The sequence below is a fragment of the Myotis daubentonii genome, chromosome 16, assembly GCF_963259705.1.
Source record: "Myotis daubentonii chromosome 16, mMyoDau2.1, whole genome shotgun sequence".
Taxonomy (NCBI): Eukaryota; Metazoa; Chordata; class Mammalia; order Chiroptera; family Vespertilionidae; genus Myotis; species Myotis daubentonii.
Window position 1 is genome coordinate 5,744,563 of NC_081855.1, and position 18,970 is coordinate 5,763,532.

The 18,970-nt window shown below is 48.0% G+C and overlaps 1 protein-coding gene across 1 annotated transcript; it reads right to left on the reverse strand.

The window, feature by feature from the left end:
- Nucleotides 1–1,973: 1,973 nt before the first annotated feature.
- Nucleotides 1,974–18,599, reverse strand: CENPV (centromere protein V). The gene is made up of 5 exons (XM_059668491.1): nucleotides 18,010–18,599; nucleotides 10,503–10,601; nucleotides 8,413–8,482; nucleotides 3,383–3,497; nucleotides 1,974–2,375 (listed from the first exon to the last, which is right to left on the reverse strand). The coding sequence occupies exons 1-5, from the start codon at nucleotides 18,372–18,374 to the stop codon at nucleotides 2,251–2,253; spliced, it is 774 nt and encodes a 257-aa protein (XP_059524474.1). The 5' UTR covers nucleotides 18,375–18,599; the 3' UTR covers nucleotides 1,974–2,250.
- Between the last annotated feature and the right edge of the window lie 371 nt (nucleotides 18,600–18,970).

Below are 18,970 nucleotides of genomic sequence, written 5' to 3' on the forward strand. Positions count from 1 at the left end.
AGGTTGCAGTTCGTTTCCCAGTCACATGCATGGGTTGAGGGCTTGAGCTCAGTGGGGGGTGTGCAGGAAGTAGCCGGGCAATAATTCTCTCTCATCATTGATGTTTCTATCTCTCTCTCTCTCTCCCTTCCTCTCTGAAATTAAAAAAGTATGCGTTATTTTTTAATGTCTAAAAAAAAAACAATTAAACTTCCTGGAAACAAATGAAAATGAACACACAACAATCCCAAATCTCCGGGACACAGCAAAAGCAGTCCTGAGAGGGAAGTTCATAGCACTACAGGCATACCTCAAAAAACACAACAAGGAAAATTAACAATAAACTACTTAACCCTACAACTTAAAGAATTACAAAGAGAACAACAAGAAAAGCCCAGAGTAAGTAGAAGAAAGAAGATAATAAAGATTAGAGCAGAAATAAATGACATAGAGACTAAAAAAACAATACAAAATGCAATGAAACCGAGCTGGTTCTTTGAAAAGATAAACAAGATTGATGAACCATTAGCCAGGCTCATCAAGAAACAAAGAGGACCCAAATAAATAAAGTCAGAAACTAAAATGGAGAAGTAACAACTGACACCACAGAAATACAAAAGGTTGTAAGAAAATACTATGAACAAGTATATGCCAACAAGCTGGACAATGTGGACGAAATGGACAAATTCCTAGAAAAATACATTCTTCTAAAACTGAATCAGGAGGAATCAGAAAACCTGAATAGGCCAATAAAACTAATGAAATGAAGGCAGTAGCCCTAACCGGTTTGGCTCAGTGGATAGAGCGTCGGCCTGCGGACTGAAGGGTCCCAGGTTCGATTCCGGTCAAGGGCATGTACCTTGGTTGCGGGTACATCCCCAGTGGGGGGCATGCAAGAGGCAGCTTATCGATGTTTCTAACTCTCCATCCCTTTCCCCTCCTCTCTGTAAAAAATCAATAAAATATATTAAAAAAAAAAAGAAATGAAGGCAGTAATCAAAAAAGCCCCAGCAAACAAAGGCCTGCGTCTGTACAGCTTCACAGGGGTTGTACCAAACCTTCAAAGAACAACTAACACAATATCCTCCTCAAACGATTCTAAAAAATCCAAGAGGAAGAAACACTTCCAAGCTCCTTTAATGAGGCCAGCATTATCCTCATTCCAAAACCAGATAAAGACACTTCGAAAAAAAGAGAATTACAGGCCAAAATCCCTGAAGGACATAGATGCTAAAATCCTCAACAAAATATTAGCAAATCAGATCCAGAAATATATTGAAAAGGTCATACACCATGACCAAGTAGGATTCATTCCAGGGATGCAAGGCTGGTACAATATTCGCAAATCAATAAACGTGATACATCTCATAAACAAACTGAAAGACAAAAATCACATGATCATATCAATAGACGCAGAAAAAGCATTCGACAAAATCCAACACCCATTTTTATAAAAACTCTCAGCAAAGTGGGAATAGAGGGAGCATATCTCAACATGATAAAGGCCATATATGACAAACCTACAGCCAACATCATACTCAGTGGGCAAAAACTGAAACAATGTTCCCTAAGAACAGGAACAAGACAGGGATGTCCACTTTCACCACTCTTATTCAACACAGTACTGGAAGTCGCAGCCACAGCGACCAGACAAGAAGAATTAAAAGTCATCCAAACTGGAAAGGAGGAAGTAACTGTCCTTATTCGCAGATGATATGATATTGTACATAGAAAATCCTAAAGACTCCACCAAAAAACTACTAGATTTAATAAATGAAATTGGCGATGTAGCGGGATACAAAAACAACACCCAAAAGTCTATGGTTGTTTTATACACCAATGATGAATTCTCAGAAAAGAAACTAAACAAACAATCCCACTTACCTTTGCAGCAAAAAAATTAAGATACTTAGGAATAAACTTAACCAAGGAGGTAAAAGACTTATAATCAGAAGCAAAATCAAAGAACAAAGAAAATTATAAATCACTGTAACTGCTTTAATATTAAAATATTTATTTTTCTAAAAGATCACACAAAAGTTGGGAAGAGAAAGAGGATGTCAACTAGTCTACATCGAAGTCCAGGCTGATGGAGGACAAAGAGCTGCCTAAGGAAATGTAGCTGGAGTCAAGGGCAGAGCTGGAGCTGGTGGCCGGCCTGAGCCCGGCAGCCTGGGGCAGCCACGCTCGCCGGCACCGCTGAGTGCAGAGGGGGCAGCCATGCTGCTGGCCCCATCATTCCTCCTTTCCAGAAAGGGAGAGAGCGGGCGCTCACTCTTTAGACATGTTCTTGATGGTCTTGTGCTCCTTCATGGCCTTCTCCCAGTCGCTGCCATTGAATTCCTCGATGACCATACTCCGCACAGTGCCCTCATCCAGACAGTGTGGGGCGATTCCTGGGGGGAAGCCGCACAGAGAAAGGGGTCCCCAGTATGAGTGAGACCAGGCGCTCTACTGGCTCTGGGACAAACCCACACCTGCGAGCATCACTGGGCTGCATGTGAGCCTACAGGGTCCCGCTTACTTTGCCTGTCTCTGAGACGGGGATCAGCCTTCCTCACCCAGGGGAGGCCACGGCGGGCCATCCGTCAGGACCGGCTGAGTACAGAGCAGAAAGGCTCCGCCTGGACCCATGTCTGACTGACAGTCTGCAGAATTCACAGGCCTTTTCTGGCCGAGCCAGGTGGCTTCTAAGCATTAAATGCCTCCCCATCTGTACAGGAGTTGACACTGTCCAAACCTTCCTGTGCTTCGCGGCAGGGAGAAGGCGCCACCAGGTGACGCATGGGAACGAGCTGCTCTGAGGAATGCGCAGAAGAGCAAGGTGGTGCCTTGCCCTCCCCACCGCGAGGCAAGGACACGGCCCGGCTGCCCCGTCCGGGAGGCTGCGCCTCCACGGGAACGAGATCCCTCAGGGCCGTCCCCACCGCTGCTTCAATTCACATGGCAAGGGGCGTCATTCTGAACAACCGTCTAAAGGCTGTTTCCGCCTCCAGATCAAGTAGGACCGAAGAGGGGCTTGGGGGGGTTCTCCTGTTTCTGTTTTGAACCAAAAAGTTTAAAGGGCATTATCAATGCTCTTCGATCTTGCTTCCTTATCCCTGTAACCACCATTGTTACCCCCCTTCCCACAGGCCCCCCATCTCTCCCCTGCTGGCTGTCCCCTCAGTGCCAGCCCCGTGAGGCAGCGCTGGCAGCACCAGGATGAGGTCAGGACGGGGCTGGCATCTGACCGACCAGAGCCAGGCTTCCGTCCCAGCGTCGTCCCTCTGACACAGGCATGCGGGAGGGTCTCGCCACGCAGGGGCAAGCCGAGCACGCAGTGCCCCCCTTGCTAACCAGATCTGCCCCGAGCAGCCCGGTGACTGGGTGCCCCCCGAGCTGTGCCGTTCCCGTTCCTCACCGAAGCCGCCGGGGTTGGAGCGGGGGGTGTAGAAGCTCTGCACCCCACATCTCTTGCAGAAGGTATGCTGCGCCTTGTGAGTGTTGAACGTGTACGTGGTGATGCTCTCCGCTCCCTAAGGGAAAACAGACAGACAGGTGTCCCCTTCTACAGAGATGTTATTTCTCACTTAAAAAATCTATCTTCGAAAAGGCTCAGCGGGTTAGGGAGCCCCTCTGCAGGGCCTTCGGGGTGATGAGGACACGTCCGATCCCCCAGGGAACCCCCTGCACAGCCAGGAGACTCATGTAGATGGGCCTGTGCTGGAGAAAGGACAGCTCATGCCTTCTCGCAGGTCAACTGCACACAGAGCCTCACGGTGTCCCTGTTCACGGCCAGACAGCCCTGTCGGCATCGGGGCAAGAAAACGCCTGCTTTCCAGGCCCGAGTGAGTAGACAGCCCGCGCTAGGGACTGGCTCTCCATGTCCCCCAACAGTGCTGCTGAAGGTCTTGAGAAAACAGTCAACTGCAGTTGTGAAGAACAAACTGAGAAAGGAGTATTTGCCTGACATCAGAGACAAAAGACTAATTTCCCAAATGGACAATAACAAATGAGAAATTGGACAAAGAACATGAACAAACAGTGACAAGAAAAAACAGACCTGGCAGGTAGCTCAGTTGGTTAGAGCATTGACCCAAAATGTAAGGTTGAGGGTTTGATACCCAGTCAGGGCACCTACAAGATCCAACAAGCACATAAATAAATGGGACAAGAAGTTGATGTTTCTCCTCCCCCCCTTCTTCTCTCTCTAATCAATAAATAAAAATTAAGAAAAAAATAAACAAATAGGTCTTTAACCTGTGAAATGTTTACACTCATGAACTGCGATGCGGTATTTTTCACTGTCAGGTGGGCAAAATATAAACGCAGTTTAACACAGTACTGAGGAGGTGTGGAGGAACCTCACTCAGCGGGCCAGTTGTGAGAATGTACACTGGTGAGTTCTGGCATCAAAATTTTAAATGAACAATCCTTTGACACAGCAACTCCACGTCTAGAAAGGTATCCCACAACTAGAATCCCATGTTTCCAATGACACATGTACATGGATATTACAGCACTGTCTGTACAGGCTGAAGACTGGACAAACTGAAAATGTCCAACAGAAGGCTAGTTAAAGCAACTATGGACACATAAAATGGAATCCTCTGCAACTTTCCAAAAGTTACAAATACTAATACGGAATCTTCTCTAAGGCCACAAGGTAGTGAAAAGGCAAAGCGTATACCAATGTGTGTACTAGACTACCAGTCCTATTTTTTAAAAAGGGTATACATACTTGTGCCGCTGTGTGTGTCGGGGGAGAGTGTGGGTGTGGGTTGGGGTGGAGGGTTTCTGTGTGTGTGTGTGTGTGTGTGTGTGTGTGTGTGTTGGGGTGGAGGGGTGTATGTGTGTGTCTGTCTGTGGGTTGGGGTGGAGGGTTTCTGTGTGTGTGTGTGTGTGTGTGTGTGTCTGTGTCTGTGTCTGTGGGTTGGGGTGGAGGGTTTCTGTGTGTGTGTGTGTGTGTGTGTGTGTGTCTGTGTCTGTGGGTTGGGGTGGAGGGTTTCTGTGTGTGTGTGTGTGTGTGTGTGTCTGTGTCTGTGGGTTGAGGTGGAGGTTTTCTGTGTGTGTGTGTGTGTGTGTGTGTCTGTGGGTTGAGGTGGAGGGTTTCTGTGTGTGTGTGTGTGTGTGTGTGTGTGTGTGTCTGTGGGTTGGGGTGGAGGGTTTCTGTGTGTGTGTGTGTCTGTGGGTTGGGGTGAAGGTTTTCTTATGCTTCTTCCCCAGCCGCCAGAACACCCTCGAGCTCTACGTCTCCTACTAAAACAGTTCCCTCAGGGGCCTCTCCTCACCCTGCGGCCACTTCACCACAGAGAAGCTGCAAAGAGCAACAGCCAAGTGGTCCCAAACCAGCCAGAGTGATCTGATTACACACTTTCCCGAGAAATTCCCCAGAGTGGGGAGCTGCCTCACACCCACCTCACCGGTGACCTCCGATCCTCACTCCCTCGCGATCCCGTGCGCCCACCAGCCTGACCACAGCCCTTCTCCCACTGAGCGCACAGCCTGTCATCACTTGTCTCAGGCCCAATCACACTCACCAAGGGCAGCATCTTGACTAATCTAATGGGCACTTCTCTCGACCACTGGATTTTTAACGTGCTCTTCTACTAGCCTCAGTACCACGCCTTCCATTTAAAGTTTGTGTCTCTGAGGACACCCACACTCCTGTCTCTCCCCTCCCCGCTGGCCATCCTCCTCGGGCTCGATAAATGTTGGCGAGCCCAGGAGCTGTCCTCGGCCCTCTCCCTTCTTTGGCTACACCCTCTACCCAGCTGGCCTCGCCCGGTCTCATATGCCAACCACTGTCAAATCGGCAGCCGCAGCTCTGCTCTCTCTCCACAACCCCAGACTCACCTCCAGCTGCCCACTTCCTATCTCTGTATGAATGTCCAAAAGATAACTTCAATCCAACTTTTTCAAAAAAGAACTCTTGCTTCCAGCATCTCACTGGCTTCTCGCCCAGGATCTGGCATCTCTGTTCGCCTCGCTGGTTAGGCCCAACACTGTGGATGTAACTTTGCTCTCTCTTCCTCCTCTTCACGCCCGATCCTTTACAGAGTTCTGTGCACCCTTCTCTACAACAGCAGCTCTCAGAGCGTGGTGCTCACCAAGAGCATCACATGAACACACAGAAATGTAAACTCTCACTCCCGTCCCACGACCCACGGATCAGGAGTGGGCTCGGCCACCTGTTTAGCATGCCCTGTAAGTGACCGTGCACACTGAGGTGCGAGAACCACTGCTCTAAGACACCTGTTCAATTACCTATTCAAAACATATCTCCAGCCCTGGCCAGTGGTTAGAGCATCATCCCGTGCACCAAAGGGTTGTGGGTTCAATTCCCAGTCAGGGCACATATCCAGGTTGTGGGTTCAATTCCCGGTTAAGGGACGCACAGAAGGAGGCAACCAATCGATGTTTCTCTCTCACATCCATGTTTCTCTCTCTCCCCACTCCTCTCTCTAGAATCAATGAAGAAGAAAAGCACATCCCCAGTTATCTATTTTCTTTCCATCTCCATGACTACCGTCTGAATCCAAGCTCCCATCATCTCTCACCTGACCCGCCTCGACAACCTCTTAGCTACCCCCGTCTGCACCTGCCTCCTTACAAGCCACTCTCCACACAACAGCCAAAGTGAGCTTTTCAAACACTGAAGCAGGTCTTGTCACTGTGCTGCTTACGCCCCTCTGCGAACTTCACACACACAGAGTAAAAGCTACCCCCTCCTGCTGTTGCTCTTGCCAACCCCGCCCTAGTCTACCCTCTCGCCTCCACCTCACTGACCTTCTGCGGTCACAACGGCTGGTCCGCTCCTCAGGCATGCCACGGCTGTGCTCGGGACCCCCCTGCACTATATTCCCTCTTTGCTGGGGAGCTCCTCCACCCATGCACCCCACCTTCACCCCTGAGAGCTGAGCACCGGAGGGACCTTTCCTAACCAATCTACTCCAGCCCCCAGCGGTCACCTGCGTGTTGCTCTACTTCCCCTCTTTACATGCACGATCGGACTTCTTCTCACTTAGTCCATCTGTGTCCCCTCTGTAGACTGTCAGCTCCGAGACGGACCTGTCTGTCCTGCCAACGGCAGGCTTCAGTGGAGCAGTGCCTGCACGCAGCAGGTGTCCCATAAACACTTGCTGAATGAGTAAGGTTGTACTTACTTTTTTAAAAACACACAATATGTACATATAATGAACCTCTCCACTGCGTACCTGAACCTAATATAATGTTATGTGTCAATTTAAAATGAATGAATAGCCCCTGGCTGGTGGCTCGGTTGGTTAGAGGTTGTCTGGGTGCACCTGGGATGTGGGCTCGACCCCTGGGTCAGGGCACCTGCGAGAATCAGGCCACGAAACCCCCGAGTGCATAGATAAGTGGAACAACAAATCGATGTCTCTCTCTCTCTAAAAATCAATCAATAAAACTTTTTTTAAATTAAAAAGAATAAATACAAAAAAATAAGCAGAAACTTGCTCCTTCAACAGACTGGAGCCAAAGAAGAGGATGGCGCTCTGGAGCACGAGAAGGACGCCTTGATAGGCAGGCCCCAGAAGAAAAAGTGTGAGTCCAAGACCCAGAGCCCCGGCTGCACCCGCTGGTGTCTTCAAACACCATCCGCCCTGGGTGCCAGGAGCAAAGGCGACCTGGGCCGCAGCCGTGGGGCTCTGAGGGGACGGGCAGTCCTCGGGACCTCCGGGAAAGAGGAGAGACCGGTCCGCTGCCCCCCGTCCCACCGCCCCCACCACACGCATGAGGTCCGGAGGCTGGCAAACAATAGGAGACAAATCAGCCCGAAGTCCTGGTAGCAAGTCCCTCACCGCCCAGAGAGGCAGGGACCATGCACTCGTTCACTAGCCTCCCTGGGCTGCAAACGCAGAACAGGACAAGAGCCCAGGGACTGGAGCCGGAGGACGAGAGGGGCAGCGGGGAAGACTGCACTGTGTACATGCATGTCCCTCCTTTCAGATCTGCCCAAGAACAAAAAACTCCCCACACTAATAAAGTTTAAAAATCTTATATCGTATATTTTTCACTGGGAAATGCTAAAGTCGGTTATAAAACAGAAAGGAAGGTAAAATCCTACTTTGATAAAAGACGAAATACATATTCAGATGTATTTATCTGCATAGAAAATCATGCACAAAGATATACACCAACATATTCACAGTGATTACCTTTAGTTGATAGGATTCGGATGATCTTAATTATTTGAAAATGTTTCCTCAGTAATATCACATAAGCATCCAAAATATAAAGGAAAACATAACAAAACCTTTACAAATACACATGAAGCCTGGGTGACCAGGGAAGGGACCGCCCAGAGGTGCCGTGCTGCGCTCCTGTCCCCTCGAACGCTACGGATGCTGCCAGTCAGCCGGGGTGCTGCCAGTCAGCCGGGGTGCCAGTGGGCTCTGCATCGTCAGCCCTGCTCTTAGCACTAACCTTCAGGAGCTTGAAGCGAGAAGCAGGAACAATGAAGTGTCTGTTCTGCTTCTTCTTGCAAACACTGCAGCTACAGAAAGAAAGAGCAAGTCCCAGATTATGAACAGCCCTCCCTACCCTCTGAGTGCCAAGGGGCCCAACCTGATACGATCTGAGAGCTGGCTGACCCCAGGAGTAAGGCCTCTGCCAGCACCTTCCCAGGAAGGGGGCGCTCCGGCAGCGAAACTGGCCGCCTGGGTCTCTGCCCGCAGGCCCCACCCTCAGCAGTGGGGACCACGCATCCCTTTGAAGACCCTCACTAAGAGAACCACGAGTCTGTTACCACCCCCACTTCATTACAGGGCAGGGAGCTGCTGGTTCTAGCCCAGGGGTGGGCAAACGTTTTGACTCGAGGGCCACAATGGGTTCTTAAACTGGACCGGAGGGCCGGAACAAAAGCATGGATGGAGTGTTTGTGTGAACTAATGTAAATTCAAAGTAAACATCATCACATAAAAGGGTACGGTCTTTTCTTTTTTTAGTTTTATTCATTTCAAACTGGCGGGATCCGGCCGCGGGCCGTAGTTTGCCCACGGCTGTTCTAGACACACTGATCCCAGGCATAGCTACAATCTTCTACCTCTGGGAGAGCCACACCAAAATGGACAAGAAAGGTTACGTGTCCCTCTTTGCTCATTTGCATATCACAGTAAGCCCAGCTCCAAGTAAAACAGGCCCTGGGATGACCATCTGTGGAACTAAATCTAAGCCCTCTCTTTTCAGTCCACCTTTTTAAAAAATTCTAATTTAGTACAGAATCCTCGATAAGAAGAGCCTCTAATACTCTGGTGTAGAAGCCATGGTGCTTCTTCAGTCTGGACTCCACTGTTAGTAGCCTGGTCAGTTCCATGATATTTTTTCTCATATAACTCAGGGACCACCTAAGGACAAAAGGTCCAAAACACTGAGCCTGTCCTTGCTCTGTCACAAGGCCAGGGACTGCGCTAAAAAGCAGGCCCTCCACCTGGAAGAACCCAGCGAGAGGGCCCAGCACAGGGTGCACACCCTCCTCTCCCTTCCCCTCCACCTCCCCCAACTCTGAAGACTCTGCCAAGGCATTCATTCAGTGCCCAGACTGACCCACTTCCAGCTACCACTCCTCACCCACCAGTCTGGGGGTGACTCTGCCGGGCACAAGCCAGAGGACCCTGCACTGTGTCACCTGAGTGGTACTGTAGAAGTGCTCGCTCTCTCTCTATAGAAGTGCTATCTCTCTCTCTCTCTCTCTCTCTCTCTCTCTCTCTCTCTCTCTCTCTCTCTTAATCTCTCTCACTCATTCATGCACACACACTCACATACAGAGCAGACTCAGTTATTTTTAGCCTCCATCTTTTTAAAAAAAATTATTATTAAAAACTTCTAGCCCTAGCTGGTTTGGCTCAGCGGATAGAACGTTGGCCTGCAGACTAAAGGGTCCTGGGTTTGATTCCAGTCAAGGGAACATACCTAGGTTGCAGGCTCGGTCCCTGGCCCTGATCAGGGTGTGTAAGGGAGGCAACCAACCAATGTGCCTCTCTTACATCGATGTTTTCTGTCTCTCCCCCTCCCTTCCACTCTCTCTAAAAATCAATGGAAAAATTTCCTCAAGTGAGGATTAACAACAGCAACAACAACAAAAAGAGCAAACGAAACCTCTAGCTCCGGCCAGTGTGGCTTAGTTGGCTGGAGCACTGTCCTGGACACTGAAAGGTCATGGGTTTAATTCCCAGTCAAGGCACATACCTGCGTTGCAGGTTCAATCCCTGGTCGGGGCTCCTATGGGAGGCAGCCCATCTATGTTTCTCTCTCACATCAATGTTTCTCTTCTCTAAAAATCAATTAACATACCCTCGGTGAGAATTAAAAACGAAGTTTTAAATTTAAATAAAAACTTCTAGTATACACAACAGGAAAAAGAATAGAACAATGAACCCTTATACACATATCACCTGACTCCAACAATTACCAACTGTATGTTGCTTCATCTATACCCCAATTCCCCGGGAGAAGCTGAAGCACTGTGTTTTAACGCGAAGTCCTCTTAAGCCAACTTGGGAAGAGAAAACACTCACTTGCAGTCGAAGATGTGCAAGTCTGCCGAGGCCCAAACTTCAAAGCGAACTGCTCCACAGTGGCAGCCTCCTGTGTGTTTCACCAGGCCCTGGTATTCGCTACATAAAACAGAAAATCAGAAAGATAAGAATTTCTGAGGCGCAGCAGAGCTACCCAATACAGAGTCACAAACCCAAACAGGCAGCCAAAATGAGGAGATAAAAAAACAACCCACAAAGGAAAGAACTAGAGAATTATCCAGAAGAAATAAATGAGGCAGAGATAAGAAATTTATCTGATATAGAGTTCAGAATAATGATGGTAAAGATGATCAACAGCATGAGAAAAGATATAGTAACTATGAAAACAGAAATAAAGAAGGACATAGCACAAACAAAGAACGCATTGGAAGGAATACACAGCAGATTAGGGGAAGCTGAGGACTGAATCAGTGAATCAGATGACAAGGTTGAAAAAACTCACTCAATCAGAGAACCAAAAAGAAAAAAGCAATTAGAAAACAGGAGGACAGCTTAAGGGAGCTGTGGGACAACGTGAAACGAAACAATATTAGAATAGCAGGTGTGCCAGAAGAGGCAGAAAAGGAGAAAGAGACAGAGAACGTGTTTGAAGAAATAATGGTAGAAAACTTCCCTAACCTGGTAAAGGAAAAAGTCACACAAGTCCAGGAGGCACAGAGAATCCCAAGTAAGAAGAACCCAAACAGGACCATGCCCAGACACATCATAATTAAAATGCCAAAATTAATGACAGAGAGAATCTTAAAGGCAGCAAGAGAAAAACAAACTATTACTTACAAAGGAGCTCACATAAGGCTGACACCTGATTTCTTATCAGAAACTCTACAGGCTAGAAGGGAATGGCATGATGTACTCAAGGTAATGGAAAGCACGGATCTGAGACCAAGATTATTATATCCAGCAAGGCTATAGTAATTCAAGTGCACATTCAAAATAGACGGTGGGCCGAAACCGGTTTGGCTCAGTGGATAGAGCGTCAGCCTGCGGACTGAAAGGTCCCAGGTTCAATTCCGGTCAAGGGCATGTACCTGGGTTGCGGGCACATCCCCGGTGGGGATGTGTGCAGGAGGCGGCTGGTCGATGTTTCTCTCTCATCGATGTTTCTGACTCTCTATCTCTCTCCCTTACTCTCTGTAAAAAATCAATAAAATATATTTAAAAAAACAAACAAAAAAATAGACGGTGAAATAAACAGCTTCCTGGACAAAAGAAGGCTAAAGGAGTACAGCACCACCAAGCCAGCATTACAAGAAATGCTAACGGACTGCTGTAATGAGAAGAAGACACAGAGAGAGAAACCTGGGCATACAGAATTAAAATGGCAATAAATAAGTACCTATCAACAATAACCTTAAATGTAAATGGTTTAAATGCTCCCATCGAAGATTTAGGGTAGCTAAATGGTTACAAAAAACATGACCCAACTATATGCTGTCTCTAAGAGACCCACCTCAGAACAAAAGACACACACAGGATGAGAGTGAAGGGATGGAAAAAAATGGAAAAGAAAAAAAGCTGGAGTAGCAATACCCATATCTGACAAAATAGACTTCAAAATGAAGGCCATCACAAGAGACAACAAAGGTCACTACATAATACTAAAGGGATGGATTCAACAACAGGCTATAGCCCTGGTAAACATATGTGCACTCAATATAGGAGCACCTAAATATATAACAAAATTTCTAGAGGACTTTAAGGGAGAGATCAACAACAGTACAGTCATAGTAGGGAACTCTAACTTCCCTCTGATTTCACTGGATAGATCTTCCAGGCAAAAACTTAACAAGGAAACAGTGACTCTAAAGGACACACTGGATCAGATGGATTTAATTGACATTTTTAGGACATTTCACCCCAAAACTGCAGAATATACGTTCTTCTCAAGGGCACATGGATCATTCACAAAGATAGACCACATGTTAGGACACAAAACAAATCTCTACAAGTTCAAGAAGACTGAAATTATATCAAGCATCTTCTCAGATCCCAGTGGAATGAAATTAGAAAACAACTACAGTAAAAACTCCCCAAACATTCAAGCACATGGAGGCTAAGTAGCATGTTATTAAACAATGAAGGGTTACCACTGAGATCAAGAAAGAAATAAAAAACTTCCTGGGAAGAAACAAAAATGAACACATAACAACCCAAAATCTCTGGGACACAGCAAAAGCAGTCCTGAGAGGGAAGTTCATAGCACTACAGTATACCTCAAAATACAAGAAAAATTACCAATAAACTGTTTAACACTACAACTTAAAGAACCAGAAAGAGAACAACAAGAAAAGCCCAGAGTAAGTAGAAAAAAGGAAATAATAAAGATGAGAACAGAAATAAATGACAGAGACTAAAAAAAAAAAAAAAATACAAAAAGCAATGAAACCAAGAGCTGATTCTTTGAAAGGATAAACAAAATTGATGAACCATTAGCTAGATTCATCAAGAAACAAAGAGAGAGGACCAAAATAAATAAAATCAGAAATGAAAGTGGAAAGTAACCACTGACACCACAGAAATACAAAGGATTTTAAGGAAATACTATGAACAACTATGTGCCAACAAAGCTGGGCAACGTGGATGAAATGGACAAATTCCTAGAAAAACGCAATCTCCCAAAACTGAATCAGGTAGAATCAAAAAACCTGAATAGGCCAATAACCACTGATGAAACTGAAGCAGTAATCAAAAAACTCCTGGTAAATAAAAGCCTGGGTCTCAACAACTTCATGGGGGTGTTTTACCAAACATTCACAGAACAACTAACACATATCTTCCTCAAACTATTCTAAAAAATCCAAGAAGAAGGAACACTTCCTAGCTCTTTTTATGAGGCCAGCATTATCCTCATTCCAAAACCAGATAAAGACACTACAAAGAAAGAGAATTACTGGCCAATATACCTGATGAACATAGATGCTAAAATCCTCAACAAAATATTAGCAAATCAGATCCAGAAATATATTAAAAAGATGACCAAGTAGGATTCATTCCAGGGATGCAAGGCTGGTACAATATTCGCAAATCAGTAACATGATACATCACATAAACAAACTGAAAGACAGAAATCACATGATCATATCAATAGACGCAGAAAAAGCATTCAACAAAATCCAACACCCATTTTTGATAGAAACTCTCAGCAAAGTGGGAATAGAGGGAGCATATCTCAACATGATAAAGGCCATATATGACAAACCTATAGCCAACATCATACTCAGTGGGCAAAAAATGAAACCATTTCCCCTAAGAACAGGAACAAGACAGGGATGTCCGTTTCCACCACTCTTTTTCAACACAGCACGGGAAGTCCCCGCCACAGCGATCAGACAAGAAGAAATAAAAAGCATCCAAATTGGAAAGGAGGAAGTAAAACTGTCATTATTCGCAGATGATATGATATTGTACATAGAAAATCCTAAAGACTCCACAAAAAATCTCCTAGGTTTAGTAAGTGAATTTGGCAATGTAGCAGGATACAAAATCAACACCCAAATATCTATGGCTTTTTTATACACCAATAATGAATACTCAGAGAAACTAAACAAGCAATCCCATTTACCATTACAATAAAAAAATTAAAATACTTAGGAATAAACTTAACCAAGGAGGCAAAAGACCTGTATTCGGAAAACTGCAGGACATTGAAAAAAGAAATACAAACAAGTAGAAGAATATACCGTATTCATGGATTGGTAGAATCAATAGCATTAAAATGTCCATACTACCCAAAACAATCTATAGATTAAATGCAGTGCCTATTAAAATACCAACAGCATATTTCACAGATCTAGAAGAAATACTTTAAAAATTTATATGAAATCAAAAAAGACCCTGAATAGCTGCAGCAATCTTGAGAAAGAAAAACAAAGTTGGAGGAATCACAATACCAGATTTCAAGTTATACTACAAAGCCACCATAATCAAAACTAACTGGTACTGGCACAAGAACAGGCATATAGACCAATGGAACAGAACACAGAGCCCAGAAACGGACCCAAGCCATTACACTCAATTAATATTTGACAAAGGAGGCAAGAGCATACAACGGCGTCAAGACAGTCTCTTCAATAAACGGTGTTGGGAAAATTGGGACAGACATGCAAAAAACAAACAACAACAACGAAACTAGACCACCAACTTACACCATGCACAAGAATAAACTCAAAATGGATGAAAGACTTAAATGTAAGTCAGGAAACCATAAAAACCCCAGACGAGCCCGGCCGGCGTAGCTCAGTGGTTAAGCATTAGCCTATGAACCATGAGGTTACGGTTCCATTCCCGGTTCGGTTCCCAGTCAGGGCACATGCCCAGGTTGCGGGTTCGATCCCCAGTGTGGGAGGTGCAGGAGGCAGCTGACCAATGATTCTCTCTCATCACTGAGGTTTCTATCCCTCTCTCCCTCTCCCTTCTTCTCTGAAATAAATAAAAATAAAAAATGCAAAAGAAAAGGACACATATGAAAAAAAAATGCAAAAGAAAGCATTCCAGCACTAGCCAGTTTGGCTCAGTGGAAAGAGCGTCGGCCTTCGAACTGAAATGGCCCAGGTTCGATTCCGGTCAAGGGCACATGCCCGGGTTGTGGGCTCAATCCCCAGTGGGGGCAGCCGTTCCATGATTCTCTCTCATCATGGATGTTTCTCTCTCTCTCTCCCTCTTCCTTCCTCTCTGAAATCAATAAAAATTTTTTTTTTTTAAAAAGGAAGCATTCCAAAAATTTTGGGACAAGGTCAGGTGGGGTTAGGGGTGGGAATTTTAATCCCACCACTCAAACATTTTTATTTATGTCAAAATTTTTACCAACCAAGTGCACTGCAGTGGAAAGAGAGCAGTAAACAAGATACAGCAGATATGGTTCCTGGCCTTACTGACCTTAAGTGGCCATCAAACAAATTACCCAAATAAAAAAAGGTTGGGGATTAAAATGATTGTGATAAAGGTGGTACAGGCTGCTGTGGAAAAGAAAAACAATGAGACCCAACTGAGTCTGAGGGTTCAGAAAAAAGCCTTCTGAAAAAGGAACAACAGCTCTTATCATTTTGCTATATTCTCTCTCCTCCAGTATTTTCATACACATGACTTTTTACAAAGCCATACATACACATTACATACAATTTTAATCCTTTTAAAACTTATTATATTTATCCAGGCCCTTAATTGAACATGACTAGGATTTGGTAAATATCATCAAATTGCTTTCTAGAACTGGACAGTCTTACCAGTAATGAATGGGAAAACATTTCACTGTACCTTTTCAAGCAATAAATACAGGAAAAAACAGCTTGCAGTTTTAATCTGCATTTATTTGGTTATTAGGGAATGGCTAAAAAAGGTGAAGGGAGAGGGTGGGAGGGTGGGAGGGTATCAACCAAGGTTCTTATATGCATGTATGCATGGCCCATGGACACAGACACTGGGTCAGGCGGGAGGGAGCCAATGGGGGAGGGGAAGGAGACATACGTAGTATTTTCAACAATAAAGATTAAAAATAATTTTTTTAAAAAAAAGTGAAGGCCAGCATGGCCCAGTGGTTGAGCACCGACCTATGAACTAGGAGGTCATGGTCCGATTCCCCGTCAGGGCACATGCCCAGGTTGCCAGCATGCAGGAGGCAGCCAATCAATGATTCTCTCACATCATCGATGTTTCTATCTCCCTCTCCCTTCCTCTCTGAAATCAATAAAAATATATTTTTTAAAAAGTGAAGGGGAATAAAAGGTACTGCCTTTCAGTTATAAGATAAGCCATGGGGATTTAAGGTACAGCACAGGGAATAACAACACAATAACTTTGTAGGGTGGCATTATTATTAGACTTGTAGTGATCACACCATAAAGTATATAAATATCGAATCACTATGTTGTACACCTGAACCTAATATATTGGGCCAACTATAATTTTTAAAGAATTTTAAAGACTGAATGCTTTATCATGTTTCTTTACAAGTTGAATGAGTTAATTTGATTGATGTATTTAAATTTTTCCTGCATATACAATTAATGCTTACTGTAAAAAGTTCAAACGTGCCCTAACCGGTTTGGCCCAGTGGATAGAGTGTCGGCCGGCGGACTGAGGGGTCCCAGGTTCGATTCCAGTCAAGGGCATGGACCTGGGTTGCAGGCACATCCCCATTGCGGGGTGTGCAGGAGGCAGCCGATTGATGTTTCTCTCTCATCGATGTTTCTAACTATTCCTCTCCCTTCCTCTCTGTAAAAAAAAATCAATAAAATCTATTTTAAAAAAAAAGTTCAAACGTTACAGCACTTGATAACAATAAAAATGAAAAATTCCTATAATCCTAACACCCGCAGGAATCCAGTTAACTATTTGCTATATATTCCTGCAGACTTTTTTTTTGCAGAATTCCTGCAGAATTGTACATTCCTTTCGCATGTAAGTTAATATGGTGAGTTTTGGTTTCTTATAAGTAAAATAATATTCAGTCCAAAACGACAAAAAGTGAGGCACACAAAACCAAATAGTCCGTCTCCGGGAAGACTCATTCTCACGAAGCGAATTTCTTCTGGAACAAAGACAAGGAACACTCTTACTCAGGAATAATCCTCGGGCCGTTGCCAATAGTGTTTTCCTAGGGTTTTGATCTTTTTAATTCATAAATAATCGACACGGAGAGGTATTAAGGTGCTAAAATCCTTCTCGGAAGTACAACCGGGCCCCAGGCAGGGGTCTGGGCGCTGTCGCGTTTGGAGAAAACCAGGCGGCCGGGCCGGAGACACATCACTAGTCCCCCCCACCCCCGCCCGCTCCCCCAACAGCGCGGCCCCGGTCCTCCTCTGCCTCGAGGAGCGGGGCTCTGCCCGCAGCCTCCGAGCTCCGCGGGGCCGGCGGCAGCGGGGAAGGAGCACAAAAGCCCGCGCACCGCCCGCACCCGCGCCCGCGCCCCAGAGGCCCCGCAGCGCTTCCCGCGCGCCCCTCTCGGTGCGGAACCCCCTCCCGCCACCCGCTCCCTCGCAGCGAGCGCCCGGAACAAAAACGGGATTCCGCACCCGTTAGTTGAGAACTTGTGCTGGGCTTTTCCCACCCTCCTTTCCCGCCGCCTCTCCCCAACACCTGCGCGCACACAAGCGGCCCGGGTGAGAGAGCCCGGTCAGCCTCCTCCCGGCACCGCCGCCGGCGCCCCAGCTCCCTGGCCCCCCGGGAAGACCCGGCCCCGCTGCGCCGCGCGCCCCGGCTCGGGGCCGAGGGGAGAAGCCCCCGCCCAGGCAAGGCCGCGCACCCCTGACGGCGAGCGGCGCGGCCCTGAGGATGAGGACCGAGCCCGGTGCCCCGAGGGCGCGGCGGTCACACTACGGGTGCAACGCAGAACCGAAGACCTGCCCCAGACGCAGCCGCACGCCCGCCCCGCAGCCCCGACCCCCGGCCCCGCGCCCTCCCAACCCCGGCCCCCGGGCCCCCCCGGCCCCCCGGCCCCCCCGGCCCCGCAGCCCCAGGCCTCCTCCCCCGCCCCCTCCGCCGCACTCACAAGGTGTCCAGCAGGAGCTTAGCGGCGCCCTCGAAGGTGAGCCGCTGCCGCTTCTGGAACGTCTCCCAGCGCTCCCGCTGGTCGCCCAGGTCCAGCGTGGCCACCGAGGACGTCGGAGTCGCCGGGATCGGGGGCGGCGGCAGCGCCGGCTCTGGCGGAGGCTCCCCGGGGCCCGCCTCCTGGGCCCGCGGCGACGACGGCCTCGGCCGCTGCTTCGCCGCCCGGCTCCGGCCGCCGGCTTGGCCCGCGGGGCGCGGGGCGCGGGTGTCGCCGGGAGCTGAGGCGGCGGCGGCGGGAGCCCGGGAGACCCCGGGCCGCTTCTGCCCGCGCGGCTCGGAGGACGCGCTCCTCCTGGTCGGCCGCATGGCTCCCGCAGACTGGCGCGCAGGCCTCGCCGCCCGCGCGTCCCCGCAGCCCGCGCGCGCCCCTCGCCACTCAGCAACCTGCACGCCCAGGGGGCGCTGCGCCCGCCGGTGCGGCCTCGGCCCCGGCCCGGCCCCGGCCCCCGCCCCGGCCCGGCTCGGCCCGGCCCGCCGCACCTGGCCGCCCCGCTGCGCCCCAAAAGGAGGGTCAGCTCGCCCGCTGGCCTCGGGCCTGCACCCGCCAGTGCGTCCTGCAGGCCTAACGGGCCCGCGCCTCGGGCCCAGGCTCCCGACACCCAGCGCCTGTGCACCTGCGGAGGCCCGTCCCGCCTGCAGCCTCGGGGCTGCTCACCTGCCGTCCTGGTGGTCTTGGGTCAGCCCTGAGCTCAGGGCACATCCCAGCGGGCAGCCGGCAACGTCATCGCCAAGACAGGACAGCACTGACCTGGCAGGAGCCCCGAGCGCCTGAAATGAACTGGGGCCGGGCACCGGCTACCTGCTCACACAGAGCAGCCGAACCATAGTTCTTAAACTTCGTCTTTCCAACGTTTTAAAACGGTGTGTGTATTTTATAATTAAAAAAAAACCACACAAAACAA